At 40.5% G+C, this 24,308-nt stretch overlaps 1 protein-coding gene across 1 annotated transcript in view; it reads right to left on the bottom strand.

Annotated features, from left to right (window-relative positions):
- The window catches only part of CKMT2 (creatine kinase, mitochondrial 2), a 41,271-nt gene extending 18,334 nt beyond the window's left edge, over positions 1–22,937 (bottom strand). The window contains exons 1-6 of the mRNA XM_043515160.1: positions 22,887–22,937; positions 20,880–20,995; positions 20,149–20,221; positions 18,387–18,486; positions 16,635–16,682; positions 2,193–2,365 (exon numbers count right to left, since the gene is read on the bottom strand). Of these exons, the coding sequence (XP_043371095.1) occupies positions 2,193–2,344 (152 nt within the window). The 5' untranslated portion in view covers positions 2,345–2,365; positions 16,635–16,682; positions 18,387–18,486; ... (1 more) ...; positions 20,880–20,995; positions 22,887–22,937. The remainder of the gene's footprint in view (positions 1–2,192; positions 2,366–16,634; positions 16,683–18,386; positions 18,487–20,148; positions 20,222–20,879; positions 20,996–22,886) is intronic.
- Positions 22,938–24,308: the final 1,371 nt, after the last annotated feature.

The following is a 24,308-nucleotide window of genomic DNA, read 5'->3' as shown; positions in this document are numbered from 1 at the left end:
ATTTCCTGAGGAAACTACAGTCCATTGGTGATCTTCCTAAAAACACCATCCTAGCCACTATGGATGTAGAAGCCCTCTACACCAACATTCCACACAAAGATGGACTACAAGCCGTCAGGAACAGTATCCCCGATACTGTCACGGCTAACCTGGTGGCAGAACTTTGTGACTTTGTCCTGACCCATAACTATTTCACATTTGGTGACAATGTATGCCTTCAAATCAGCGGCACTGCGATGGGTACCCGCATGGCCCCACAGTATGCCAACATTTTTATGGCTGACTTAGAACAACGCTTCCTCAGCTCTCGTCCCCTAATGCCCCTACTCTACTTGCGCTACATTGATGACATCTTCATCATCTGGACCCATGGAAAAGAAGCTCTTGAGGAATTCCACCATGATTTCAACAATTTCCATCCCACCATCAACCTCAGCCTGGACCAGTCCACACAAGAGATCCACTTCCTGGACACTACGGTGCTAATAAGCGATGGTCACATAAACACCACCCTATATCGGAAACCTACTGACCGCTATTCCTACCTACATGCCTCTAGCTTTCATCCAGATCATACCACTCGATCCATTGTCTACAGCCAAGCGCTACGATATAACCGCATTTGCTCCAACCCCTCAGACAGAGACAAACACCTACAAGATCTCTATCATGCATTCCTACAACTACAATACCCACCTGCTGAAGTGAAGAAACAGATTGACAGAGCCAGAAGAGTACCCAGAAGTCACCTACTACAGGACAGGCCCAACAAAGAAAACAACAGAACGCCACTAGCCATCACCTTCAGCCCCCAACTAAAACCTCTCCAACGCATCATCAAGGATCTACAACCTATCCTGAAGGACGAGCCATCACTCTCTCAGATCTTGGGAGATAGACCAGTCCTTGCTTACAGACAGCCCCCCAATCTGAAGCAAATACTCACCAGCAACCACACACCACACAACAGAACCACGAACCCAGGAACCTATCCTTGCAACAAAGCCCGTTGCCAACTCTGTCCACATATCTATTCAGGGGATACCATCATAGGGCCTAATCACATCAGCCACACTATCAGAGGCTCGTTCACCTGCGCATCTACCAATGTGATATATGCCATCATGTGCCAGCAATGCCCCTCTGCCATGTACATTGGCCAAACTGGACAGTCTCTACGTAAAAGAATGAATGGACACAAATCAGACGTCAAGAATTATAACATTCAAAAACCAGTTGGAGAACACTTCAATCTCTCTGGTCACTCGATCACAGACCTAAGAGTGGCTATACTTCAAGAAAAAAGCTTCAAAAACAGACTCCAACGAGAGACTGCTGAATTGGAATTAATTTGCAAACTGGATACAATTAACTTAGGCTTGAATAGAGACTGGGAATGGATGAGTCATTACACAAAGTAAAACTATTTCCCCATGGTATTTCTCCCCCCCACCCCACCCCCCACTGTTCCTCTGATATTCTTGTTAACTGCTGGAATTAGCCTACCTGCTTGTCACCATGGAAGGTTTTCCTCCTTTCCCCCCCCTGCTGTGGGTGATGGCTTATCTTAAGTGATCACTCTCCTTACAGTGTGTATGATAAACCCATTGTTTCACGTTCTCTGTGTGTGTGTGTATATAAATCTCTCCTCTGTTTTTTCCACCAAATGCATCCGATGAAGTGAGCTGTAGCTCACGAAAGCTTATGCTCTAATAAATTTGTTAGTCTCTAAGGTGCCACAAGTACTCCTTTTCTTTTTGCGAATACAGACTAACACGGCTGCTACTCTGAAACCTGATATGTTAATGAGGACCATCCTGAACCTTTGCCTGAAATGTGAACCAAAACTGAACTTTATTTGAGGTTTGACAATATTTGTGTGTGTGGTTTTGTTTTTTACGTTTTCACATATCTATACTTCCTGTTTTTGAAGACTATTGTTCATGCTATTTTGAATTTATCTAAAACCAGGGTAGTGAGAGATCCTGTTCTCAGATTTTGAACTTACAAGGATCTTCCCATCCTCAGCTCCTCCCTTCCCACATGCATAGGTGCCACATTTGGGCCATGGTGACTTCTGTAGCTGCTCTGCAGTTTATTGGGGGATAATTCCTTCTCTCTTAGTCCCACAGAGAGCATCAGCAGCTACTTGGGCTGGGTGCTCAGTGGAAGGTATAATCCAAATGACTTACCTTGGAGGAAAGAGTTTTCGTCTTTCATGAGATCCTGCTCTCACATTCTGATGATTCAATAGGTATCCAGTGGTTAAGGCCCCTGTGCTAACTGTTGCAAAAAGCACAGCAGTTCTGCGGCCAGCCAGGAGACGAGAAAATGTGCTAGTCATTCTTCTTCTATGTTAAGGCTTCTAGAAGGCAAAATAACCCTATATGAAACCATACTTGATGGCTATTTGAACTTAAAGTTCAAATATGCTGAACATGCCAAATAAATGCTCACTCTCACAACTGGAACATACAGTAATTCAATAAAAAAGGCAATTATTAATTATTATTTTTATTAATGTGTATTGCAGTCGTGCCTAGAGGAAGGATTGGTAGCATTTACTCTATCTCTGTACATAAACCTTTGATAGACTTGAAAAATCATTGGATCTGTTCAGTGCAATATTGAACGCAACATTCTAAACTCAGCCATCTCTCATATTTATATTAACTGTTTTGAGGCTTTTAGGGTCATAATTCAATTCTTTAGCTTGCTTCATAGCAGCAATATAGTTACATGGAGGTATCTATTCATGACACATGGAAAGGTTATAATGTCAAAATTAGACATAGCAGACAAAACATTGCAAATAATGTGTGCCCGAAAATGAGATTGAAATATCAAGGAGGTTTAGATTCTGTTTGAAATATTATTATTACCATTTATGTAACACTGCATAAATGAAGCTTTATAGTGATACACAATATAAGACAGGCATTGCCTGTAACCGGTATCTTAGCGACACACCAAAAACAAGTGCCTGCTTTCGGAAAAAAATATTAAAGCCTGACCTTGCAATCCCTTACTCAGATAAATATTCCCACAGAAATCAATGGGACTACTCAAGGAAATAAGAATTACCCAAGTAAGTACTGTAAGGGCCTGCACACTGGGTCTGTAATGCAGATTTCAAAACACAACAGGATGCCAGAAGCAACTGAGTTAAAATCACTTCTCCCAAAATCATTTACAACTAGTCAGAGAAGGTTGTTTTTTTTTTTTTTTTTTTTGACAGGGACAGACATTCATCTGATAAAATCCACAATCATCCTTCATAGTTTTATTTAAACACTGCCAAATAAATCCCCCAAATCTCCTGGCTGGATCCTTGGCCACATAAGGGCTGCTTTGCATTGCACTGGTGGCATAAAGCAACCTTACACGTGTCTTACTTAACTGGCCAGCTGGTGAGTTCCTTGAGGCTGTTCTAACTGAAACAGGGATCAAAGGAAATCATAGATCGCCAAAATCTCCCTATCCCCACATGTACTAAGCCGAGCACAGCTTAGCCAGATCCAAGGACTGGGGCTTCTGTCATTACTTTTAGTGACAGATGCACAGGAAACTTTTGATAGACTTTAATCCACCATATGTTCATGAAAAGTGAAAATATAGACATATAGAAAATAACTCCACATGACAGCCATATTCTCTGCAAAGACCCAGGGCTATAAATGCCTAGCACACTTAGGTGCACTGTATAAATAATTATTATATAAATCTGAAGTAACCAGTGAGCTGAGATCTGATAAGTCTTTTATCCTATGAAGGACACAACTGGGAATTTTTCTCACCCTCACCTCTCTCTCATTTGATCTCCAAAGTTATTTACAGAGATTATTTGTTCCTGGAGGTACATAGGGAATTGCAAGAAATAAAGCAGACTTGTAAGTGATGCTTACATTTCTCTTATCCTGTGATTCTGTGAGTTACCTTGAGTTTTGTAAAAATAGTCCTGTGGATAAACTAGGATAAAATTAATCCCAGTTACTTAAATGGCTCACAGATCAGATCCTTGATACCAACCTCCTTAAGACACCCCAGAAGGTTTCTGTATTTACACAACAAATTCTCACTTCTGCATAAGGATATTTTTAAACAGTCCAGTAAAAATTGTGCTTCTTCCCCACCTGATTTCCTCGTTAAAATGCTCTTGGAAATAACTGGCTACCAGAGAATTCTTAATAGATAGGAAGTTAATTAAAGTCTATTAGCAAGAACAAGTTATTTCTGCCAAATAAATTGCCCATTGAAGTCAAGGAACATTTTGCCATTAATATAAATGAGTGCAAGACTGGGCCTAAGGCTAATACAGTTTTAACACATTGGGTCATCATCAATAATAATACTTAGCACTTGCATTTTCCAAAGTGCTGCAAAGATCTAAAGTCACACTACACATTGGAGGTAGATATGTAGATACTATTAGCTCCACTTTACCAATGGAGAAAGAAGGTAGAGTGACTTAGGCCACACAGTGAGTCCACAGCAGAACCCACATTAGAACCCAGGAGTTCCTGACTGTCAGACTTTGTCTAGTTCCTCCAGAGTCTGCTGCCTCTCAAGAAATGAAGTCTTTTACATCTTCAAGAAAAGGAGCTTGATTCTCATTTGCATTTTCACTGATCTAACAGCATAAAGGAGCCTTAAAGTGAGTGTGAGTGTAATCTGCATCCACTTCAAGGTCCCCTTCCATTGCAGGAGCATAGCCTAAGTGTAAATGAGAATCAGGCCCAAGAGGGTTTAATTAATCTCAAAATATTTTTAGGAGTTCAGACAGAGTCGATTATTACTAATTGTGTCTCATCAAAGTGTTCAGAGCGGTACAGATAAAGTACCAGAGTGCTGGCAATCTACAAGGCAGATAAAGAACATGGTATGTGCTAGGGGACTCAGAAGAGGGAAATAACTTGAATAATATTTTTGAATGGATTTGATTTGTTTTGTTTGTGATTGTGGGCCTCAGAGAAGGTTGGAGAGTGAAATCCAGGCCTGGCAAAACTTCCACCGACTTACAATAGGCCAGATTTTACCCCAAGAGTTTAGGTGGATGGGGGTCTGACAAATATGGCTTGGAAGGGAGTTCAATACCTATGGAGTAGGTTGTAAGAAAACATGAAGTTAGGCTTGGAAGGACAATAATCAATCATGAATCTTCCCAGTATGAAATCCTTCAGTTACCCTTGTCAGTGTTCTCAAGGATATATTTCTTCTGTTTAATCATTCCTTAATCCTTTTTTATTTCAGGGATTTAAAAAGGTTAGCAAGACACCTCAGAACATTTGATATCTGTTCAGTGAAAACAATGCTTTCATTTCTGAACACCATCCTGAAGCCCTGGGGTTAATCAGATCATGGTCAAATACCTCACTTCCCTTTCCATTCATGTCTAATGATGATTGTGACCAGTATGTCTGCCTTTTCATTGGGTTTGAATCTTTTTGGTAGATTTCCATGCCCTTGTGTTTTGTTTTTGAGTTTGCGTTATTCTTGCATACTTCTTTACAGGTTTGAAGGCAGATTTGTCTTATGTCCTGTGTCTAGATCAAATAGTTTGACACCAACTTTCTAATATTCTATTCTGATGCACACTTGGCAGTACCAAAGGGCATTTTAAAACTAATAAAAGTCATAGCTGTCTCCTCTACTTCCTGAGTACACGCATGATATAAAATAGGGTTTTGTCACTTGGAAGGAGAGAAATTCTGATATATCGACTGAAAGAGGATTCAATATTTTCTTCTTTGCTCAATGGTAAAAATTTGTCCAAAAACAGAGTATTGGGAAAAGACCACATTTAAAGAGCATCATTTTGACATGTAAAAGCGGCCAAGAGTCCTGTGGCACCTTATAGACTAACAGACGTATTGGAGCATAAGCTTTTGTGGGTGAATACCCACTTTGTCGGACGCATCCGAAAGCTTGTGCTCCATTACGTCTGTTAGTCTACAAGGTGCCACAGGACTCTTGGCTGCTTTTACAGATCCAGATAACACAGCTACCCCTCTGATTTTGACATGATCAGCCATGAGGAACTCATTCTGATGATCTTAGATTACCCTGAAACTGTGCCATAGAAAATATTACAGAATTCACATTATTTAAACTATTAAAAATACATATTGATTAAGAAAATGCCCATGTGTCAGAACTTTCCCTGTTGGCTTGATCCCTCTTACTCAAATGAGCAATTTTTCAGTGGTCCCACTAAAGTCAAAGAGTTAATTTGCACGAGTATGCTTTGCAGAACTGGTCCTTAATGCATGTCAGAAGGAAAAAAATCTTGTCAGTGGTGGAATGTTTTATCATAATTAGAATAAAATAAGCAGTTTATGATACAGTGGGTTTTTTCTACTCCTTTCTGTCCTCATCATTCAGCATGTGGCCGTATGCCTTAGTTACAACACACCATCCAAACTCTGCATTGAATATGGAAATATTAATTTCCTCATGGGCTTTTCTGTGGAACTCACTATTGTTGTATCTAAATAACTCACAAGCAATGAATTTATTTTCACAACAGCCTTGTGAGCAATGGCACTAATAATATCCCCATTTTACAGATATTGTCAGCGTCTCTTCACTGGTGAGCAGGCAGATGGCTCATACCATGTCCTAGAAACTAAAAGCCTGATCCAAAGCCCACTGAAATCAATGGGAGTATTTCTGCAGATTCCAAGTGGTGTTGGATCAGGCATTTAAAGCACAACGAAGTCATCTCCTAACCTGGGGACTGAGAGTTCTGGGGATGCTTCTGACTTCTGTGTACTGTGCTGTCACTTCACCAAGGGACAAATACATGCGGTGTATTTGATCAGACTGAAGGAGTGATGTGCCTTATATGTGTAGAGGCTAGAAGGAGACACAATAATATAATTTGAGTCCTTCAAGAATAACCAGAGTATTGTCTGTGCTGGCTACACGATATTCCACCAGTAATGGAAATGGTAATGACATTAGGCAGGCCATTATATTTAGCTATCTCACATGATTTCTGCTGGCAAGGATGCACTACGTTGATAGCTGTTTTCACATTCCATCAATTCCTTATATTAATAGGATGTGACACAGAAGTCCTATGCTTTGTTCCAGGAGCAATTGACTGACTGCATATTTTTTCACCTTGAAGCCCTTTCCAGAGATGTAGTGTGCACAACAAATAATAACACCACTCCATTAAGAAAACCACTATTCGCAGTACTATGATATTACTAACGTTGTGGTTTATATCTGTGAACCAATCACAATGTGTTCTATAGCTGAACCACTTGGTAATAATGATCATATGTAATTAAATTTAACATCTTTGTGTGAGGGTGGAAAATACCAAAGACACCCGCCACTGTAACATTTAACTTCAGGAAAGGAACTACACAAAAATAAGGAAGCTAGTTAAATGGATATTAAAAGGAAGAGTCAGAAGAGTGAAACACGTGCAAGCTGCATGGAAACTGTCTAAAACACCATATTAGAGGCTCAAACTAAAAGTATCCCACAAATTAAAAAATATATATATATATACAGAGGACCAAAAAAAAATACTACCATGGCTAAACAGAATAAATGAGGCAGTTAGAGACAGAAAGGCATCCTGTAAAAACTGGAAGTCAAATCCTAGTGAGGAAAATAGAGAGAAGCATAAACTCTGGAATGTCAAGTGTAAAAGTATTATTAGGCAGACCAAAAAAGTATTTAAAGAATAAGTAGCAAAAAGACACAACAACTAACAGTAGTTTTTTTTAAAAGTACATCAGAAGCAGGAAGCCTGCCAAACAATCAGTGGGGCCACTGGACTATCGAGGTGCTAAAGGAGCACTCATAGAAGAAAGACCATTGAAGAGAAGCTAAATGAATTCTTTGAATTGGGCTTTACTACAGAGAATGAGAGGAAGATTCCCACACTGTGCCATTCTTTTTTGGTGACAAATCTGAGGAACTATCCCAGACTGAGGTGTCAATAGAAGAAGTTTGGAACAAATTGATAAATTAAACAGTAATAAGTCACTAGGACCAGATGGTATTCATCCAAGAGCTCTGAAGGAACTCAGATATGAAATTGCAGAACTACTAACTGTGGTTTGTAACTTATTGTTTAATCAGCTTCTGTACCACATGATTGGATGATAGCTAATGTGACATCACTTTTTTAAAAAGACTCCAGAGGCGATCCTGGCAATACAGGATAAGTTAGGTAAACCTAACTTCAGTACCAGGCAAATTGATTGAAAATGGTAGTAAAGAAGAGAATTATCAGACACATAGATGAACATGATTTGTTGGGGAAGAGTCAACATGACTTTTATAAAGGGAAATTGTGCCTCACCAATCTATTAGAATTCTTTAAGGGGGTCAAGAATCATGTAGGTAGACTGATGCAGTGGATATAGTGTACTTGGACTTTCAGAAAGCCTTTGACAAGGTCCCTCACCAAAGGCTCTTAAACAAAATAAGCAGTCATGGTTATGAATCAGTAACTGGTTAAAAGACAGAAACAAAGGGTAGGAATAAATGGTGAGTTTTCAGAATGGAGAGAGGTAAATAGTGGTGCCCCCCCCAGGGGTCTGTTCTGGGACCAGTGCTGTTCAACATATTTATAAATGATCTAGAAAAAGGGGTGTACAGTGAGGTGGAAAAGTTTGCAGATGATACCAAATTACTCAAGATAGTTAAGTCCAAAGCAGACTACAAAGAATTACACAGGACTCCCACAAAATTGGGTGACTGGGCAACAAAATGGCAGATGAAATTAAATGTTGATACATGCAAAGTAATGCACATTGGAAAACATAATCCCAACTTCACATACAAAATGATGGGTTCTGAATTAGCTGTTATTACTCAAGGAAGAGCTCTTGAAGTCGTTGCAGATAGTTCTCTGAAAACATCCACTCAAAGTGCAATGGCAGTCAATAAAGCTAACAGAGTGTTATAAACCATTAAGAAAGGTAGAGAGAATAAAAGACAGAAAATATCGTAGTGCCACTATATAAAGGTACAGAGAAGGGCAACAAAAATGATTAATGGTATGGAATCGTTTCCTTATGAGGCAAGATTAAAAAGACTGGGACTGTACGGCCTAGAAAAGAGACAACTAAGGGGAGTAGGGAAGTGTTATTTACTCCTTCACATAACACAAGAGACGGGGTCAGTACTGCAACCAGTGCTGGTCAACATATTCATAAATGATCTTGACAGAAAGGTAAACAGAGTGGCGACAAAGTCTACAGATGATACGAACTTACTCAAGGTAGTTAAGTCTAACGTAGTGGGCTCTCAGCCTTTCCAGACTGCTGTACCCCTTTCAGGAGTCCGATTTGTCTTGCGTACCCCCAAATTTCACCTCACTTAAAAACTACTTGCTTACAAAAATTAGACACAAAAATACAAAAGTGGCACAGCACACTGTTACTGAAAAATAGCTGACTTTCTCATTTTTACCATATAATACAAATAAATCAATTGGAATATAAATATTGTGCTTACATTTCAGTGTATGGTATATAGAGCAGTATAAACAAGTAATTGTTTGTATGAAATTTTAGTTTATACTGTGTCTGTATGGAATTTTAGTTTATACTGACTTCACTAGTGCTTTTTACGTAGCCTGTATCTATATGAGTTGCAAATATCTAGATCAGCTGATGTATCCCCTGGAAGACCTCCGTGTACTCCTGATTGAGACCTACTGGTCTAAAGCACACTGTAAAGAGTAACAAAGGGATCTCACAGAACTGGGTGTCTGGACAACAAAATGTCAGATGAAATTCAGTGGTGATAAATGCAAAGTAAAGCATATTGGAAAACATAATCTCAACTATACATAAAAAATGATGGGGTCTTAATTAGCTGTTCCCATTCAAGAAAGAGATCTCGGCGTCATTGTGGATAGTTCTCTGAAAATATCCACTCAGCTTTTTTGACTGATGCTGAATATTAACAGAATGTTAGGAACCGTTAGGAAAGGGACAGATGATAAAATGCCATGATATAAATCCCTCATGCACCCACATCTTGAATACTGCATGCAGTTCTGGTCACCCCATCTCAAAAAAGATATGGAAATAATACAGAGAAGGGCAACAAAAATGATTAGGGGTATGGCACAGCTTCCATATGAGGAGGGATTAAAAAGATGGTCTATTCAGCCTGGAAAAGAGACAACTAAGTGGGTGGGGGATATGATAGAAGACTATAAAATTATGAATTGTGTGGAGAAAGTGAATAAAGAAGTGTTATTTATGCCTTCATATAACACAAGACCCAGGGGTCTTCCAATGAAATTAATTGGCAGCAGGTTTAAAACAAACCAAAGAAGAGTGTCTTCACACAACACACAGTGAGCTTGTGAAACTTGTTGCCAGGAGATGGTGTGAAGGCCAAAACGATAACTGGGTTCAAAAAAGAATTAGATAAGTTTATGGAGGATAGGTCCATCATTGGCTATTAGCCAAGATGGTCAGGCTTGCAATCCCATGCTCCTGGTATACTTAAGCTTCTGACTGCCATATGTGGGGACCGATCACTTGATAATTGCCTGGTTCTGTTCATTCCCTCTGAAGTATTTGGCACTGGCCATTGTTGGAACACAAGATATTGGGCTACATGGACCATTGGTCTGACCCACTATGGCCATTCTTATGTTTTTAGCTACACATACAAAATCAGCTGAGGACTTAGGCACTAGATGGGAATTGTGTGATTGTGACGTATGTTTGAAGTTATTCACTTCTGTAATATCTTCAAAAAACTCAAACTAGCATGTACTGTACTTTCTAAAGTTGGTAACAGTTGATAGTCCTTTAACTCCTATTTCAATGCATTTCTTCTTGTCTCATGAACCTTACGACATTATCAGATATGGTAGCACCTAATCCTGTGAGGAGCTGAGCATCCTCCACCCAGGATTGCTAAACACCTCACAGGCTTTGGCCCATAAACAGCAAACTGTGCTGCTGTGTATAATTTGGATCATCAGCTAACAGATAGATCCGATTCAGGTAGACAGATGCTATGCTTTGTGTAAAGTGGACAACCTGGAAATAGAAGGAAGAATAAATGCTTAAGGAAAGGACATGGAAAAGGAGGGGCCTGCAGACAAAGTGTCTATCTAAAAAAAGCAAAGCAGTGAAGCATGGAGAACAGGGGAAGAGACTTTTTGTTTGAAATATCAGAGTGGCTGTAGCACAAACACTAAGGAAGGAATGGCAATAGGGTTTAGAAAATGCAATAAATCTGCTGTTGGGAAGACTGATGCACTGCTGGTCAACCCTCTCTCTCGCTCTGTAAAAAGTGCGGGAGACCCCTCCCTCACATACAATACATCTAGCTAGATGACACACGAACAGCCACACCTTCAGCCACTACTGCCTGTCTGGTAAGAGTTATCTTGTCCCTCCCTACCACGTTCAGGCAGCTGAGCAATCTTCCCCCGTTGCCAGGATTTAATAGGTTGGGCAGGTCTATAACATTGATTAAGAGACCAAAATGCTCCTCTTGCAAGCCATGTTTTGTGCTAAGGGGGATTGTTTTCCTGCTAGAATGGAAACAAAGGTCTGCTCCATTATCAGAGTATCTTCCTTTTGGCACTGTTGTCTTCATAGGGGTCTTGCTCTTACTCTACCTGTGTACTGCCCCTTGACACTGTCTTGTTGTTGTTTCAGAATATAAATGCATATGATACTGGAGCACACACTGAATCTGCAAATATTGTGCATGTGTATCATCTGTACAATTCATATATTAATTATAAATGACATTATTGTTTGTATTGAAATAGGAGCACCATTTAGTTGAAATGGTAATCATTACATTCAGCAGGATAGTTAGAATGTCCCTTATTCTTTGAGAAGTCTCTTGATCAGAAACACCATGCTGTAAGGCAGATTTTCCTGTAGAACCTAACGCATCCCTCTTTGCAGGGATTTCACTTTTTGTATATTTCACTGTACATTTTTGTACATTTCACTGTATATAACCAAGATCTTTGGTTTCATTGAAATCCAAAGAGTACAAAATTGTCAAGGAAGATTGGTCTATGTCAGCGGCCAGGATGTGGATAATCAGGCCTACTGGTTAGACCAGGCATCAAACACCGAGTGTAGGATCAGTGACAGAGTCAGATACCAGAGCTGAGGGTCAGAGCTTGAGCTCAGAGTCAGAAGCCAGATTCCAAGGGTCACAGTGGAGGTCAGAAATCAAGAATAGGAGTCAAGGTCAGAGCCAGGCTACCTGGAGCTAGGCAAGGCAGAGCCAGGGTTAAGTCTGAGACAGGAGCAGGGAGGAAACAAGGTAGGAGCAAGGCTAGGAACAAGCAGACACAGGAGCTATGACAAATGGTTTGAATAATCAGTGAACTTCTTCAGTTTTGTGGCATAGCAGACTTACTTCCTGAGTCTATGACTGCCATGCACTGTACTTGGTCTTGTTCATGACTTAGAGTCTTGCACCTTTCCCACTATTCTTAAAGAACAGCAGAAGAGATTTTTTTTTTTTTACTGGGCCCCATCGTCCTTGTATTCTCAACAGATTTTGCAAGGAAAAATTTTTTTACTTCAAGGCCTCTGAGTTTTCTGTATAAACACCTTCTTTCATAGTACACTTTTATAATCCCAAAGGATATGAACTATTGTTTCCTGGACTTTACATGTTACACATAATCCACCTTGTGCATGTTAATTAGGAATAAATTACTATTTAATCCACAATTTTGTTAGAATTCTAAATAAAGCCACTTTGTTCTTCCTCTCAGTGCCTTGGATTATATCAACATTGTCAGCTAGTGTCTGCTTCTCAGAATATTTTCCTGTGTGTTTCATCTGCCCACAGTTCTTGCCATTCCTTCTATAGCTCATTTTTATTAGGTGTGTAAATTCTAATTTGCTTCAGGGATTCCTAGGTCAGTTTGTTCATGATTAATAGCACTTTTGACCTGTTTGTTTGCCAATTCATTTCCTGCTATCCCTACATGTATCAGGATCCATACTATCACTGTGGTTATATCCAATGGCACCAGTTCAGTTGTTAGCAGTAACATTTTATTAAGAATATTATTTCAGCTATCAGATTTACCACTGTAATTTGTCTGCAGCCCTGATAAGGAGTCAGACAGGATGGACACAGCACCTGTCCACACATCTAAAGCCTAGTTTAATGCTAGCATAATCCTAGTTACCTCAGCCTAAAGATGGATACAAAGTTAGTTATGGCCTTATGGCTTTCTTGAGTCCAAGTGAAGGCATGCAGAAAGCTGTTCCCACTCTTCCTGCTCCTTCCTCTTTGAAGCCATATTTGGCAGTAGTGTTCTCACTTATCACAAAGATATTTATTTGCTATATCTTATACAATTATCAGTCTTCTCCTTTTAGTTATTTCCTTTTGCAATTCCATGTCTATCTCAGAGTGGATGGTTTCCAGTGATAAGAGTATTTTCCCAGAGCTATAGATTTTGTCTCTGTCAATCCTTTCTTTTTATTAAGATCCTTTATACCATTCTGTACCCTACTTACACTGAGAATTTTGATTTTTTTTGTCCTACGTGGCTTCCACTTAATTCCCCAAAATCATTATATATTCGCTTCAGATTGTCATCTTCACTATTACCTCGTACTTTGGCCCAAAAGGTTAGTCTAGGAGCCTCATTCGGATAGCCATTTCACCAGCTCCTATTAGTAGTACACACGGACGTATAGGAATGAAGGTACCACATACAATACGCAATGCCTGTGCTTGGATATAGTCTATTTTTCTCAATTTTCTGTTTCCTGCCAGTCCAAACACCTGGCATTCATACTCAATAATTGGTCTAATGAGCACTCTGTACAGCGTTATCACCATTTTCTTATCCACTTCCCAGAATGTTCCAGAAATAGTTTTAAGTAAGTTAATTCAGCTGGTCATCAAATATCCCATTTAAGAGTTTGTAATTTTTCACTATATTATCTGTTGGTCGTATAGATATAACTTCATATCTAAACCAGTGAACTGCTGCTGGGCTTAAGAGTGAGCCTGCTAGCTTCCTCAGCCAATCAGGCAGGGTGTCCCATCAGATGGTCAAGCTGATGCAGTTCATCTGTGCTCATTAGGTTATCAGGAAACTGGGCAGGTGGAGGTCTTTTTCCAACAGTGGTAAAGGAGCTGTTTTTTCATAGAGATCTAGGAGTTTGGTGGACTGTAAAAAGGAGAGGAAGCATACGTTTATCCATAGATTTTATAGCCAGAAGGGACAATTGTGATCATCTAATCTGACCTTCTGCATAACACAGTCAATAGGACTTCCCTGAATTAATTCCTGCTTCAGGTTCAATAGCTGTGGTTAAACTAGAACATAGCTTTTAGAAAAAACATCCAATCTTAATATAAATGTTTCCAGGGATGGAGAATCCACTACAACCCCTTGAGTTGTTCCAATGGTTAATTACCTGCACTGCTAACTATTTACACCTTATTTGTAGTTTGAATTTATCTAGCTTCAATTTCTATCCATTTGGATTGTGTTACACTGTGTCTTCTACACTGAAGGGTCATTACTCCAGTGTTCCAAAACTTAAATAAATCTGGCCCAAATACAGACAAATATTTATTGAACTCTTCTGCCTTATTATTGAGAGGTCTACCATTTCCATCTAATAATGGACCAATACAATTGTTAGAGTTCCTTTTGTTCCTAATTTACTTAAGTAATTTCTTTGTTGTCTTTAACTCTGCTGGCTATAAATCTCTCATTGTGGCCTTTTGCTTTCCTTATCAATTTCCTACAATTCCTAGCTCCTAATTTTTATTTGGTGCTATCAATTTCCTTTTTCTACATTTATTATTAAAAAGACAGATGCTTTCATTTCCCCTCCAAACCAGGCCTTCCCCCCCCCCCCACTCTTTTTTTCTTTTTTAAAAGGGAAGTCTTTTCTTGATTATAGGATTTTTGCTTTTTGGGCATTTAGTAAGATGTTTTTGAACAGTTCCCATTTGTTATTTTTTTCTGTTAAATTCTCTTGTTGATTTGTCTCATAACTGTTTCAGCTTTGTTAAATTAGCCTTTTAAAGCACCAAGTATATATATTACCATGACAGTCTATAGCCCTAGGCTCACCTCTTTTACAAGACTATGATAGATTTTTTATAAAGCATACTTTTTGAAGTATCATTTGAAAACTCAATTTGCTGAGCATTATTGTCCTGGTAAAATGTGTGGCAACATTTTATGTAAAGTTATAAAATTTTACCATATGACATTACTGAGACATGTTCCAACTTTAGAAAAGCAGCCACAAACCAGTTCCTCAGACAAAAGGCAAACTGATGCCTCAGCTAGGGGTCAACAAAATCAAATGGACCATTGCGGGGTTAAGGGCCATTCTTTGACAGGAAAGAGGGTCTGAGCAAAAAATTTACATCTTCTCAAAGAAACAGCTGGAAATTCCCATCTTCACAGACTTTCTATCTCCTGAATCCCAGCTGGAGATGATTCTCAAAGAAAAGCAAAAAAATATAATGGGGAAGGGAGGGATCCTGTCTGAAAGGAATTCAGCCAGTAGGACTGCTGAAGCATGTGGCGAGAGACTTTTTCTTTGAATTCACTTCTCATTTAGTTATTAGTTGCATTTACTTTTATTTATCAATGCATCCGATGAAGTGAGCTGTAGCTCACGAAAGCTTATGCTCAAATAAATTTGTTAGTCTAAGGTGCCACAAGTACTCCTTTTCCTTTTGCGAATACAGCCTAACATGGCTGCTACTGTGAAACCTTTTATTTTCTTGTAACCAATTCTAACTTTTATGCCTCATTATTGTAATCACTTTATCTTTCTGTAGTTAAATAAACTTGTTTTTATCTAAACCAGTGTGTGTTGGAATTGAAGTGTTTGGCAAACTCTATTTGAAATAATAAATTATATGCACAAATCCTGTTAATAAAATGACAGGTGTTATGTCAGCTTGTATTGTACAAGAGAGGGCTGGGCAGTACAAGATGCACATTTCTGGGGGAAAGTCTGGGAATGGGGATTTGATGGTGTTTATCTGTGGTGTAACTCAAGAGTGGCTGGCCTTAGCACTCATGCATTATAGCTGGGAGCCGTTTACATGTTGGAGGCTGAGAGCAAGCAGACCAGGAGCAGTTGCTCTCACAGCGAAGCAGGATAAAATGCACCTCCCCCTCTAGGTTGGAGAATTGAAGGGCCACAGCTGTTCAAACAGTCCAGATTGTACCTTGGGTAAGGTCAAATCGGCACAGTAAGCTGGGTATATGCACAATTTGTTATTTTAAGTGCAGTTTACATGTGGAGTCCTGGTACAGTGATTTTAAGTGAGTCTCACATGTGGTGGCTGGAGACAGTCACCTTATTTCAGGCGAGGGAAATAGAAATAGTACAGCATAAAAACGAGCTGCCGTGACAACTGCAAAGTTAGAGCTGGCCAGATTGAAGGCAGCAGAAAAGAGTGCGAATACCCGTATCAGATGTGGTAGGCAGAAATGAGACTGAAAGAAGCAGCTGCTGCATGGGAAACTGAAGAAGTCACCCATAAGAGAGCCATGGAGCTGAAGGAACAGGAAGCTGAAGCCCATAAGCGAGCCATGGAACTGAGGAACTACAATCTGTAACGGTTAGAAAAACATGGAAAGATCCCAAACTCACCAACATCTCCCTCCACTCAAGGAACCCTCAGGTGGGACAAGGTATGTCCTGCATACGAAGAGAGACTGCATTGGAGAGAGTACTTCACCACTTTTGAAAAGCTAGCTGAAATTCATAAGATTCCTGAGGAAAGAGTCCCCACACTGATTGCAAAATTGTCTGGTAAAGCTCAGAATGTATTTAATGAAAGCCAATTTGGGAAGCTTTGATATATTCTGAATTTAAGAAAGCTGTTTTACAAAGGTTCCAGATTACTCCTGAAATGTGTAAGGTGAAATTTAGAAATCTTAAAAGAAGTACTGGCATGAGTCATAAAGGGACAGTTTATAAAATGTGACCTAATAAGAATACGGGTACAAGGAAAAGGAGTTGAAAATTATGACCAATTGATTGTCAGTGCATATATTCAAGAAATGTTCTTGAGCAATGGGATCAATGTAAAAAGTTGCCTGTGGGATAACTCTATAAAATCTGTAGCGGAAATGGCTACATGGGCTGATGCCTTTGAGCAAGCCTTTTATATCACCACAGGACTTGACTCACAAAGACTGAGATTTACCCAAGCTCCTGGGCCACTGGCACAGTCAGGAATACACTCAAGAGTCTGGAGAGTGGGATTTGCCACTAGCACAAAAACACCTTCAGGACTGGACACAACTCCCAAGGTCATTTTCACTTGTGGTAACATTTGAAGGCAAAAGTAGTATCAGTATCTGTGGTAAACTAGAAGAGCACCCAGCAGAGCAACTGTTGCTAGGTACACTTCTTGTAGAAGGGTTCTTCAGTCTTTGATCAATGATCCACAATATACAATGAGTTATAGAGTAAACATATATTGAACAACTATCTCCACCACAAAGTAGTTAATTGTGTGGAAATAAGTGTAACAGTACAATGGAGCCATACTGCTTAAACATAGCATATAGTTTTGAGTCTGTACATATATTTCACAGCTTTCTTCAGAACTAAATGCAGTTGTCACTATTCTTCCATTACACTATCACTTCACAGAAGACAAGGGTAATCAAACCTCAGAGCCAATTTGGACCCAAATGCATCCAATGAAGTGAGCTGTAGCTCACGAAAGCTTATGCTCTAATAAATTTGTTAGTCTCTAAGGTGCCACAAGTACTCCTTTTCTTTTCTAGAGCAATGATTCTTAACCAGGGGATAACCTGAAACCCTAGGGAATTGAAAGCAGCACCTAGAAGACTATGAGCTTTGAGATTACAGCTTTTCTGTAGTCTCTCCGGAAGGAGCTTTGCTCAACTGCTTGTATCCAAACTTCTGGAGTCCATATTTGTTTAAAAAAATGTTATTTGAATACTAGAAAAATCAGCTATACTGCATACAATGTTAAATGATCAAATCCCATTTTGACAAATTACTGAAGCAAGTCTGGTGGTACCCACTAGGAATCAGCTCAAAGGATTCTTCATTACATCTGGGGAGGACTTGACATTAGCTGCATTTAGGACTATTATGAAGGAGAAGAAGGTTTACTTAAAGGCCTTAAAACAAACCCTGCTCTCATTCACACAGATATAAATATGGGGACACTCTTTTAAAGCTCAAAGATCTGAACTTCTCAAAAGATTATGGTTTTATAGTTTGGATCCATCTCTAATATTAATGTTTGAAAACTGTAAATCAGATTTTACAAATGAATATAAAGTCTGTAGGAATCCACACATGCAAAAATTCCCCGTGCTACTTTCATCAGCAGTTTCACATCTGACCTATAGTGATCACCTTCTTTTTTGGCAGGGTTTTCCAGCACAGTTGACTTTTTAGCAGCAGGCTCTTTCAATCTATTCTAAAGGTGTCAGATTATGGACAGCGAGTTTGTGATCTGCAGAGAGGTGAAACCATTATATTCATGCCTCTGAAAATTTCAAAGGAGATTCAAATTGTGATTCTAAAATACAAACCTTTAAGCTGAAGTATCTTGCAGTCACTACTAATTCTACCCCCTCCCCTCAAATAAACTGAGTTCTCTTTAAGCTGAAGTATCTTGCAGTCACTACTAATTCTACCCCCTCCCCTCAAATAAACTGAGTTCTCTTTAGAGGACTAAAGAAGCTAGAGAGTTAATTGCTAAAGAAGAAGTCATTATAAGCACTATTTTCTTAGGCAAGTATTAATGTAGCTGAGGACAAATTTCTGGTTCTCTTATATTTATAGTTTATATTAGGAAGCACATGTTTTTTCCAAAGGAGGAAAAACTAGAAGGGCTGCAGACAGGAAAAGTGATGTTTCTTGAAATAGAATTAGATTAAATACTGGAGCCCAGTCACTGCTGATATTAACTACCACACCATGTGATCCTGACTGATATTTGAAAGGCATCACAGAGCCATAGCTAAAGTTCACACAGATAACGTATATATTCATATTTTAAATAGCAAACAATAGAGCAGATTTTGTCAGTATGTGGCCATGCTTGACCTTTCAGTCTTTAGAAAGCTAAAATGTGACATTACTCAAGCAATGCTTGTTCCGATAATTTAATCGTGACAGCTACATACATGGAACTCAAACTGTTAACCAGCTGTTCTTGATAATGATGCTATTGCAGTAAATAGACACTCATAAGTGATAAAAAATGGGGTTCAAAAAGAACAAAATTCTGTTACCTGATAACACTTCACTTGTGTCATACAAAGCCTGATCCAAAGCCAACCGAAGTTATTGGGAATTTTTCCCATTAATGGGCTCGTTAACCTTTCAGACAGAGTTAGTTTAAAACAAGTCTCCAGAAATCAATAACCACATTTCTAATTTTGCTTTTAACTTTAATATGCATCATCATGAATGAAGAGGCCAGGATTGCATTTCTCTCTCTTCATAACTCCATTGATCCATGAACCTGTATAAAATCTAATCTTTTTAAAGGAATTAAAAAAAAAATCAGCTTACACTGAAAGAAGGAGAAGGGGAAAGATGGTAAACAATGTTGAACAGTCCAAAAAACCCACACCATTCTGTGATAGATGCTCATTGGGTATAAACTGGCATAGTTCCATTGAGGGTGACCAACAGAAGATCAGGCCCATGGGGTCTATTCTGGAGAGGTGCTGAGTCCCAAACACTCTCATGCAAGCCAGTGAGTTGTGGATAATCGATCACCCCTAAGAAGCTGGTTTGCTGCACCATATAGCAAGAAAACTTGTATCTAATGTGTAAATAAAGACAACATTTCTAGTGAACTCCAGACATTTACAGACAATTTAAGGTGGTTTCTCTGCAGGGTGACTGTAGAAATATTATGATTCTGCCAGATTTTATTTCTGTTTATTTAAAGTGCTACTTAAGTGTCACCATTTGAAGCAGCCGCATAGTGGGCTGACACAGTTTGCTGTCATTGCTGTCTGAGTAGCTATGCAAATCAGTAAATTATATTCAAATTACACCATCATGCATGGTGCTTTGAACTCATTTTTAAATAAGCCTCCCATTTTAAATGGCACTGTTTGTGAAGAACAAAAACGTAAAAAGAGTTAGTTAAACTGACCTTGAAGCTGAAGTTAGACACCTCTTGCTGGCCAGTGAGCCCAGAAGCAGAAAGCGAGTAAGTAGTTTGTGTACTGCCAGGATTCCAGGTCATATGAGGAGGAAGGGATGGTGGGGGAAGGGGAACATAATTACTCCACTGGCCAATCCTATTTCATTTAGTGATACTGATAACATTTGTTCACACAACTGTGCCCTTGAAGGTTTAACAAGAATGAGGCAATGCTGCTCCCTTCTTACATTTATGAAATAGACATTTTCTTTAATTGGCTGAGCCACCAGAGATTACAATACTGTAAGAAAATAAGAGGCCCGATTCTTAATTGTGATAAGGGTCCTTTGTGCTGCTCCACTAGCGTATATCCAACCACCAGGGAATCCCCGGCTACAGTGGAGATCATTAGTGAAATGGAACCAGTGTAGCAACTCTATCACCCCTTCCTTACAGCTCTAAAAGTAGGGGTTATGGCCAAAGAACAGAGGGGCATGACTGGACCCCTGCTGGGCTCTGAATGTTTCTAATTGCCAGAACAGTTCCCTTAGGGCTACACGCAGCCTGGCATTGCCAGAGAAAGCACAGGGACACCATAAGCCACCTCCACCCAACCTTAGTCCTGCTTTGAGTGGAACTTGGCCAGTGCAGAGAAATGGGCCCAGGTAACCTTAAGAAGAAAGGAAAGAATCTACCGAGGCCTGCTGTGCCTGTTCCTTGTTTGCAGTCACCCCCCTTACCTTGAATTGTCTCTTCCTTAGGCAGAGGAGTCCAGCGACATAGGGCATATAAAAGATGAGGCACTGTTAGTAACCACCGGTGAAGGACATATCTCCAGCCTGTGATTTACCTATGACTATTGGAAATGAATAAGAGGTTAATTAGCACCATCTGCCACAGTGTCAGGAAAGTAAGGAACTCCTGGTACTTCCCTCGGAATTAGCATAAACTTGCTAGCAACTTTCAATGTTTGGACTAATTTTTATAGCAGCTTGTATTAATTATGGAGCTGGTCAAAAACACCTTTAATTTTTCATCGGAAATTTTGAAAAATGTTCATGTGCTGGATGCAGAGACCCCTCATTCCCTTGTGCACACCCCAGATAAGCTATCTGGCCATATGGAGTGCGGTCACTGGACCTATAAAGGATGGCCACTGAGCCCGTATCTGCTTTGACAGAAACCAGCAAAAGGAGAGGAATAGCAGGCTCCTGTTGCATTAATTTAGATGGCAAGCACACCATAATTACTACAACACTCCTCTCTTCCATATCCAGCAAGAGCTAGATTTCTATTGTGCAGAAGTCTTGGGCCTTTACTTTATCTTTGGCCCCGAGAACTCGATTCTTCAATTTTAGTGTTTCAGGAGGTCTCAGCCCTTTTGCTCCGGCTGTACTCATTCTGTCATGTTTGGGCTCATAATGCAAGCACCACATAATAAGGCCCTGATTAAGCAACGTGTGACTAAGTGACTATTCAGCAAAGCACTTAAGCACATGATGAACCTTAACATTAAGTCAACAGGACTTAAGCATGTGCTTAAGCACAAATTTGGGGCTTGTCTACACTGGCAATTTACAGTGCTGGAACTTTCTTGCTCAGAGGTGTGGAGAAAAAAAAAACAAAACAAAAAAGCCATACCCCCCGGCCCCCCCGAGTGCTGCAAGTTTCAGCGCTGTAAAGTGCCAGTGTAGACAGCGCTCCCAGCTGCACTCCTTGTGGAGGTGGGAGCTCTTTCTGAGCGCTCTGACGCAACCACACAAGCCATTTTAAACCACTGCCAGTGTAAACTAGCCTTTAGTTAAACACATGCTTAAGTACTTTGTTAAATTGGAGACTAAATGCCATCTGTCCCTGCACAGGGAGTTCAATCACAATTTAGCCATAGTGTGTGCACCATGAAAACATTGCCATGCGTCCTGCTGAACAGAAAAGGTATCAGTATGGATAGTGAATCAGGTTGTTCATTTTTTATGGGAAGGCCTTTCTAATTGGCTTGTTTGCTTAAAAGAAAGCCTCTATAAAGTCAAACCTTCACAAGAGAGAATGTATTAGTAAATCAAAGGAATTATGAAGTATTGAGAGACCAATAATTATCACATTATATGTATTGCCGTAGTGACTGGAGACCTCAATTCCATAAGTTATACATTAGACAAACAATAAAAAAAATGGGCGGAGAATGGCCTTTCCTAAAAATGGAGTTGACCTGTACTCCCTGTGGAGAATCAGGAGCATCCAAACCCTTCTAACTAAAAAATACTGTACACATTATAGTGATTGTCTAAAAAGCCAGCCATGCTACAGTAAGTTGTGTTACAAACCATTAGCACTGGAGTATGGACCCTCCACCCAGCAGTTCTGGGTTTTCTTCTCCCAATCCTCACTGCTCCTTCCCTGAACTACTTCCTACAAGTCCTGGTTCCCCTCCTTGCTCTGGGTGTACCATCTCTAACCCTCCTTCCACAGAGTGACTGCAGCCGCCACATCCCTGCAGCCATAGGTGCCAACTCCGTGGGTGCTCTGGGGCTGGAGCACCCACCGGCAGCTCCCCACCCCATCCCAGCTCACCTCTTCCTCCTCCCCCGAGCACACCGCTGGGTCCTGCTTCTTCCTCCTTCCTCCCAGCACTTGCTCTGTGAAACAGCTGTTTCATGCTGCAAGCCTGGGGAGGAAGAGGAACGTTGCACGCTTGGGGGAGGGGGCCATGAGCACCCACCAATGTTGACAAAAGTTTGTGCTGGTACCTACAGCCTCTAAACACTCCTTCCTCTTCCTATGGATTAACTGCTCTTTCCTAGCAGTAGCTGCTTTATAGTGCCAGCTTCCTGGCTTTATAGGTCCTGCCTGTTCCTGCACAGCTGAAGCTGTTTGCAATCAATTCCCTGCCCCCTGGCTCTTCCACCAGCTGCAGCCTGTGGAGCTAATAGGCCAACATGACCACTTTAACCCCTTCTCATCCTGTGGACACCCCATCACAAGCCCACATGATAACTTTTAGCCCAGTGGTTAGGGTATTCATCTGGGATATGGGAGATCCAGAGTCAATTACCCCCTCTGCCTGCAGAGAAAAGTTTTGAACATGTGTCTTCCCCACCTCTCAAGAAAGTGCTGTAACCACTGAGTTATAAGATGTTCTGCTGTGGGCCTCCCTCAATCTCTCCTGTCGAAGCTGTTCCATTTTGGATAAATAAAGAGTCATTGGGCCAGAAGAAGGAGAATGACACTGTAGCCTGGTTATTAGGGCTCCTAAATGGGTGGCGCAGGATCCAATTCCTCTGCTCCAGGGACACTTTAGTTATTGAGCCAAATTGGAACAATTTTGGCAGTAGAGACTGAGGGAGCTATCCACATCAGACTATCCCAGAGCTCAGTGATTAGAACACTCTCCTGAGCCTGGAGAGACTCCTGCTCAAATCCTTTCTCCCCATCAGGCAGAGGGGGCATTGAACCTGGGTCTCCCACAATGCAGGTGAGGACATTAACCACTGAGTTAAAAATTATAAGGTGAGCCCCACCTATTCCTCCAGCCAGATTTTGAATGGGCCCTGGGCTGGCTCAGAGACCGATATGTGAGTTAAGCAGATGAACACCTACCTTCCTCTAGTCTGTGGATTGCTCTGGGGCTTAGGCAGGAGATAGATGTTTGGACACCTAGAGTAAGGCAACAGAGTGCATGCCCAGAGGCAGAAACCTAGGCGCGAAGGGAACTTTTACTGCAAAAACTTAGGTGCCAAGTGAGTTTGGGTGCGTGCAGCTGAGTGGGAGTTTTGTGCATCTCAGTGGAGTCTAAAAGTGGGACATAGGCACCTAAGTCTGAGGGCATAGAGATAGTTTGACTTCTATATTTGGGAGGGCAGCTCCAGTCAGGCCAACAGGGCTGCCCTCCCATGCCGCCTCCCCAACTCCGCCTATGTCTGGGAGTTAGGTACCTAAATAGCTTTGTGGATCTGAACTTTAAGTGCCTGACTTAGAGAAAGTACACAAAATGCAGCCTCTTCCTCTAGGAACAGAAATTAACAATGGCTTCTGCTGCCCCTCCTGTGCACACAGGATAGGCTCAGCCAGTCAGGGAACCAGAATAAATTCCATGTGACCATTCCCAGCTAGTCTAGTTCTACACTGGAAATCCCATATACAACTCCCTACCTTAGAATCCCCCCCGGTAT

Source organism: Dermochelys coriacea, chromosome 5, assembly GCF_009764565.3.
Source record: "Dermochelys coriacea isolate rDerCor1 chromosome 5, rDerCor1.pri.v4, whole genome shotgun sequence".
Classification (NCBI taxonomy): domain Eukaryota; kingdom Metazoa; phylum Chordata; order Testudines; family Dermochelyidae; genus Dermochelys; species Dermochelys coriacea.
Note: the sequence above shows the minus strand (reverse complement) of the source record. Positions and strands in the feature narration are given on the sequence as shown.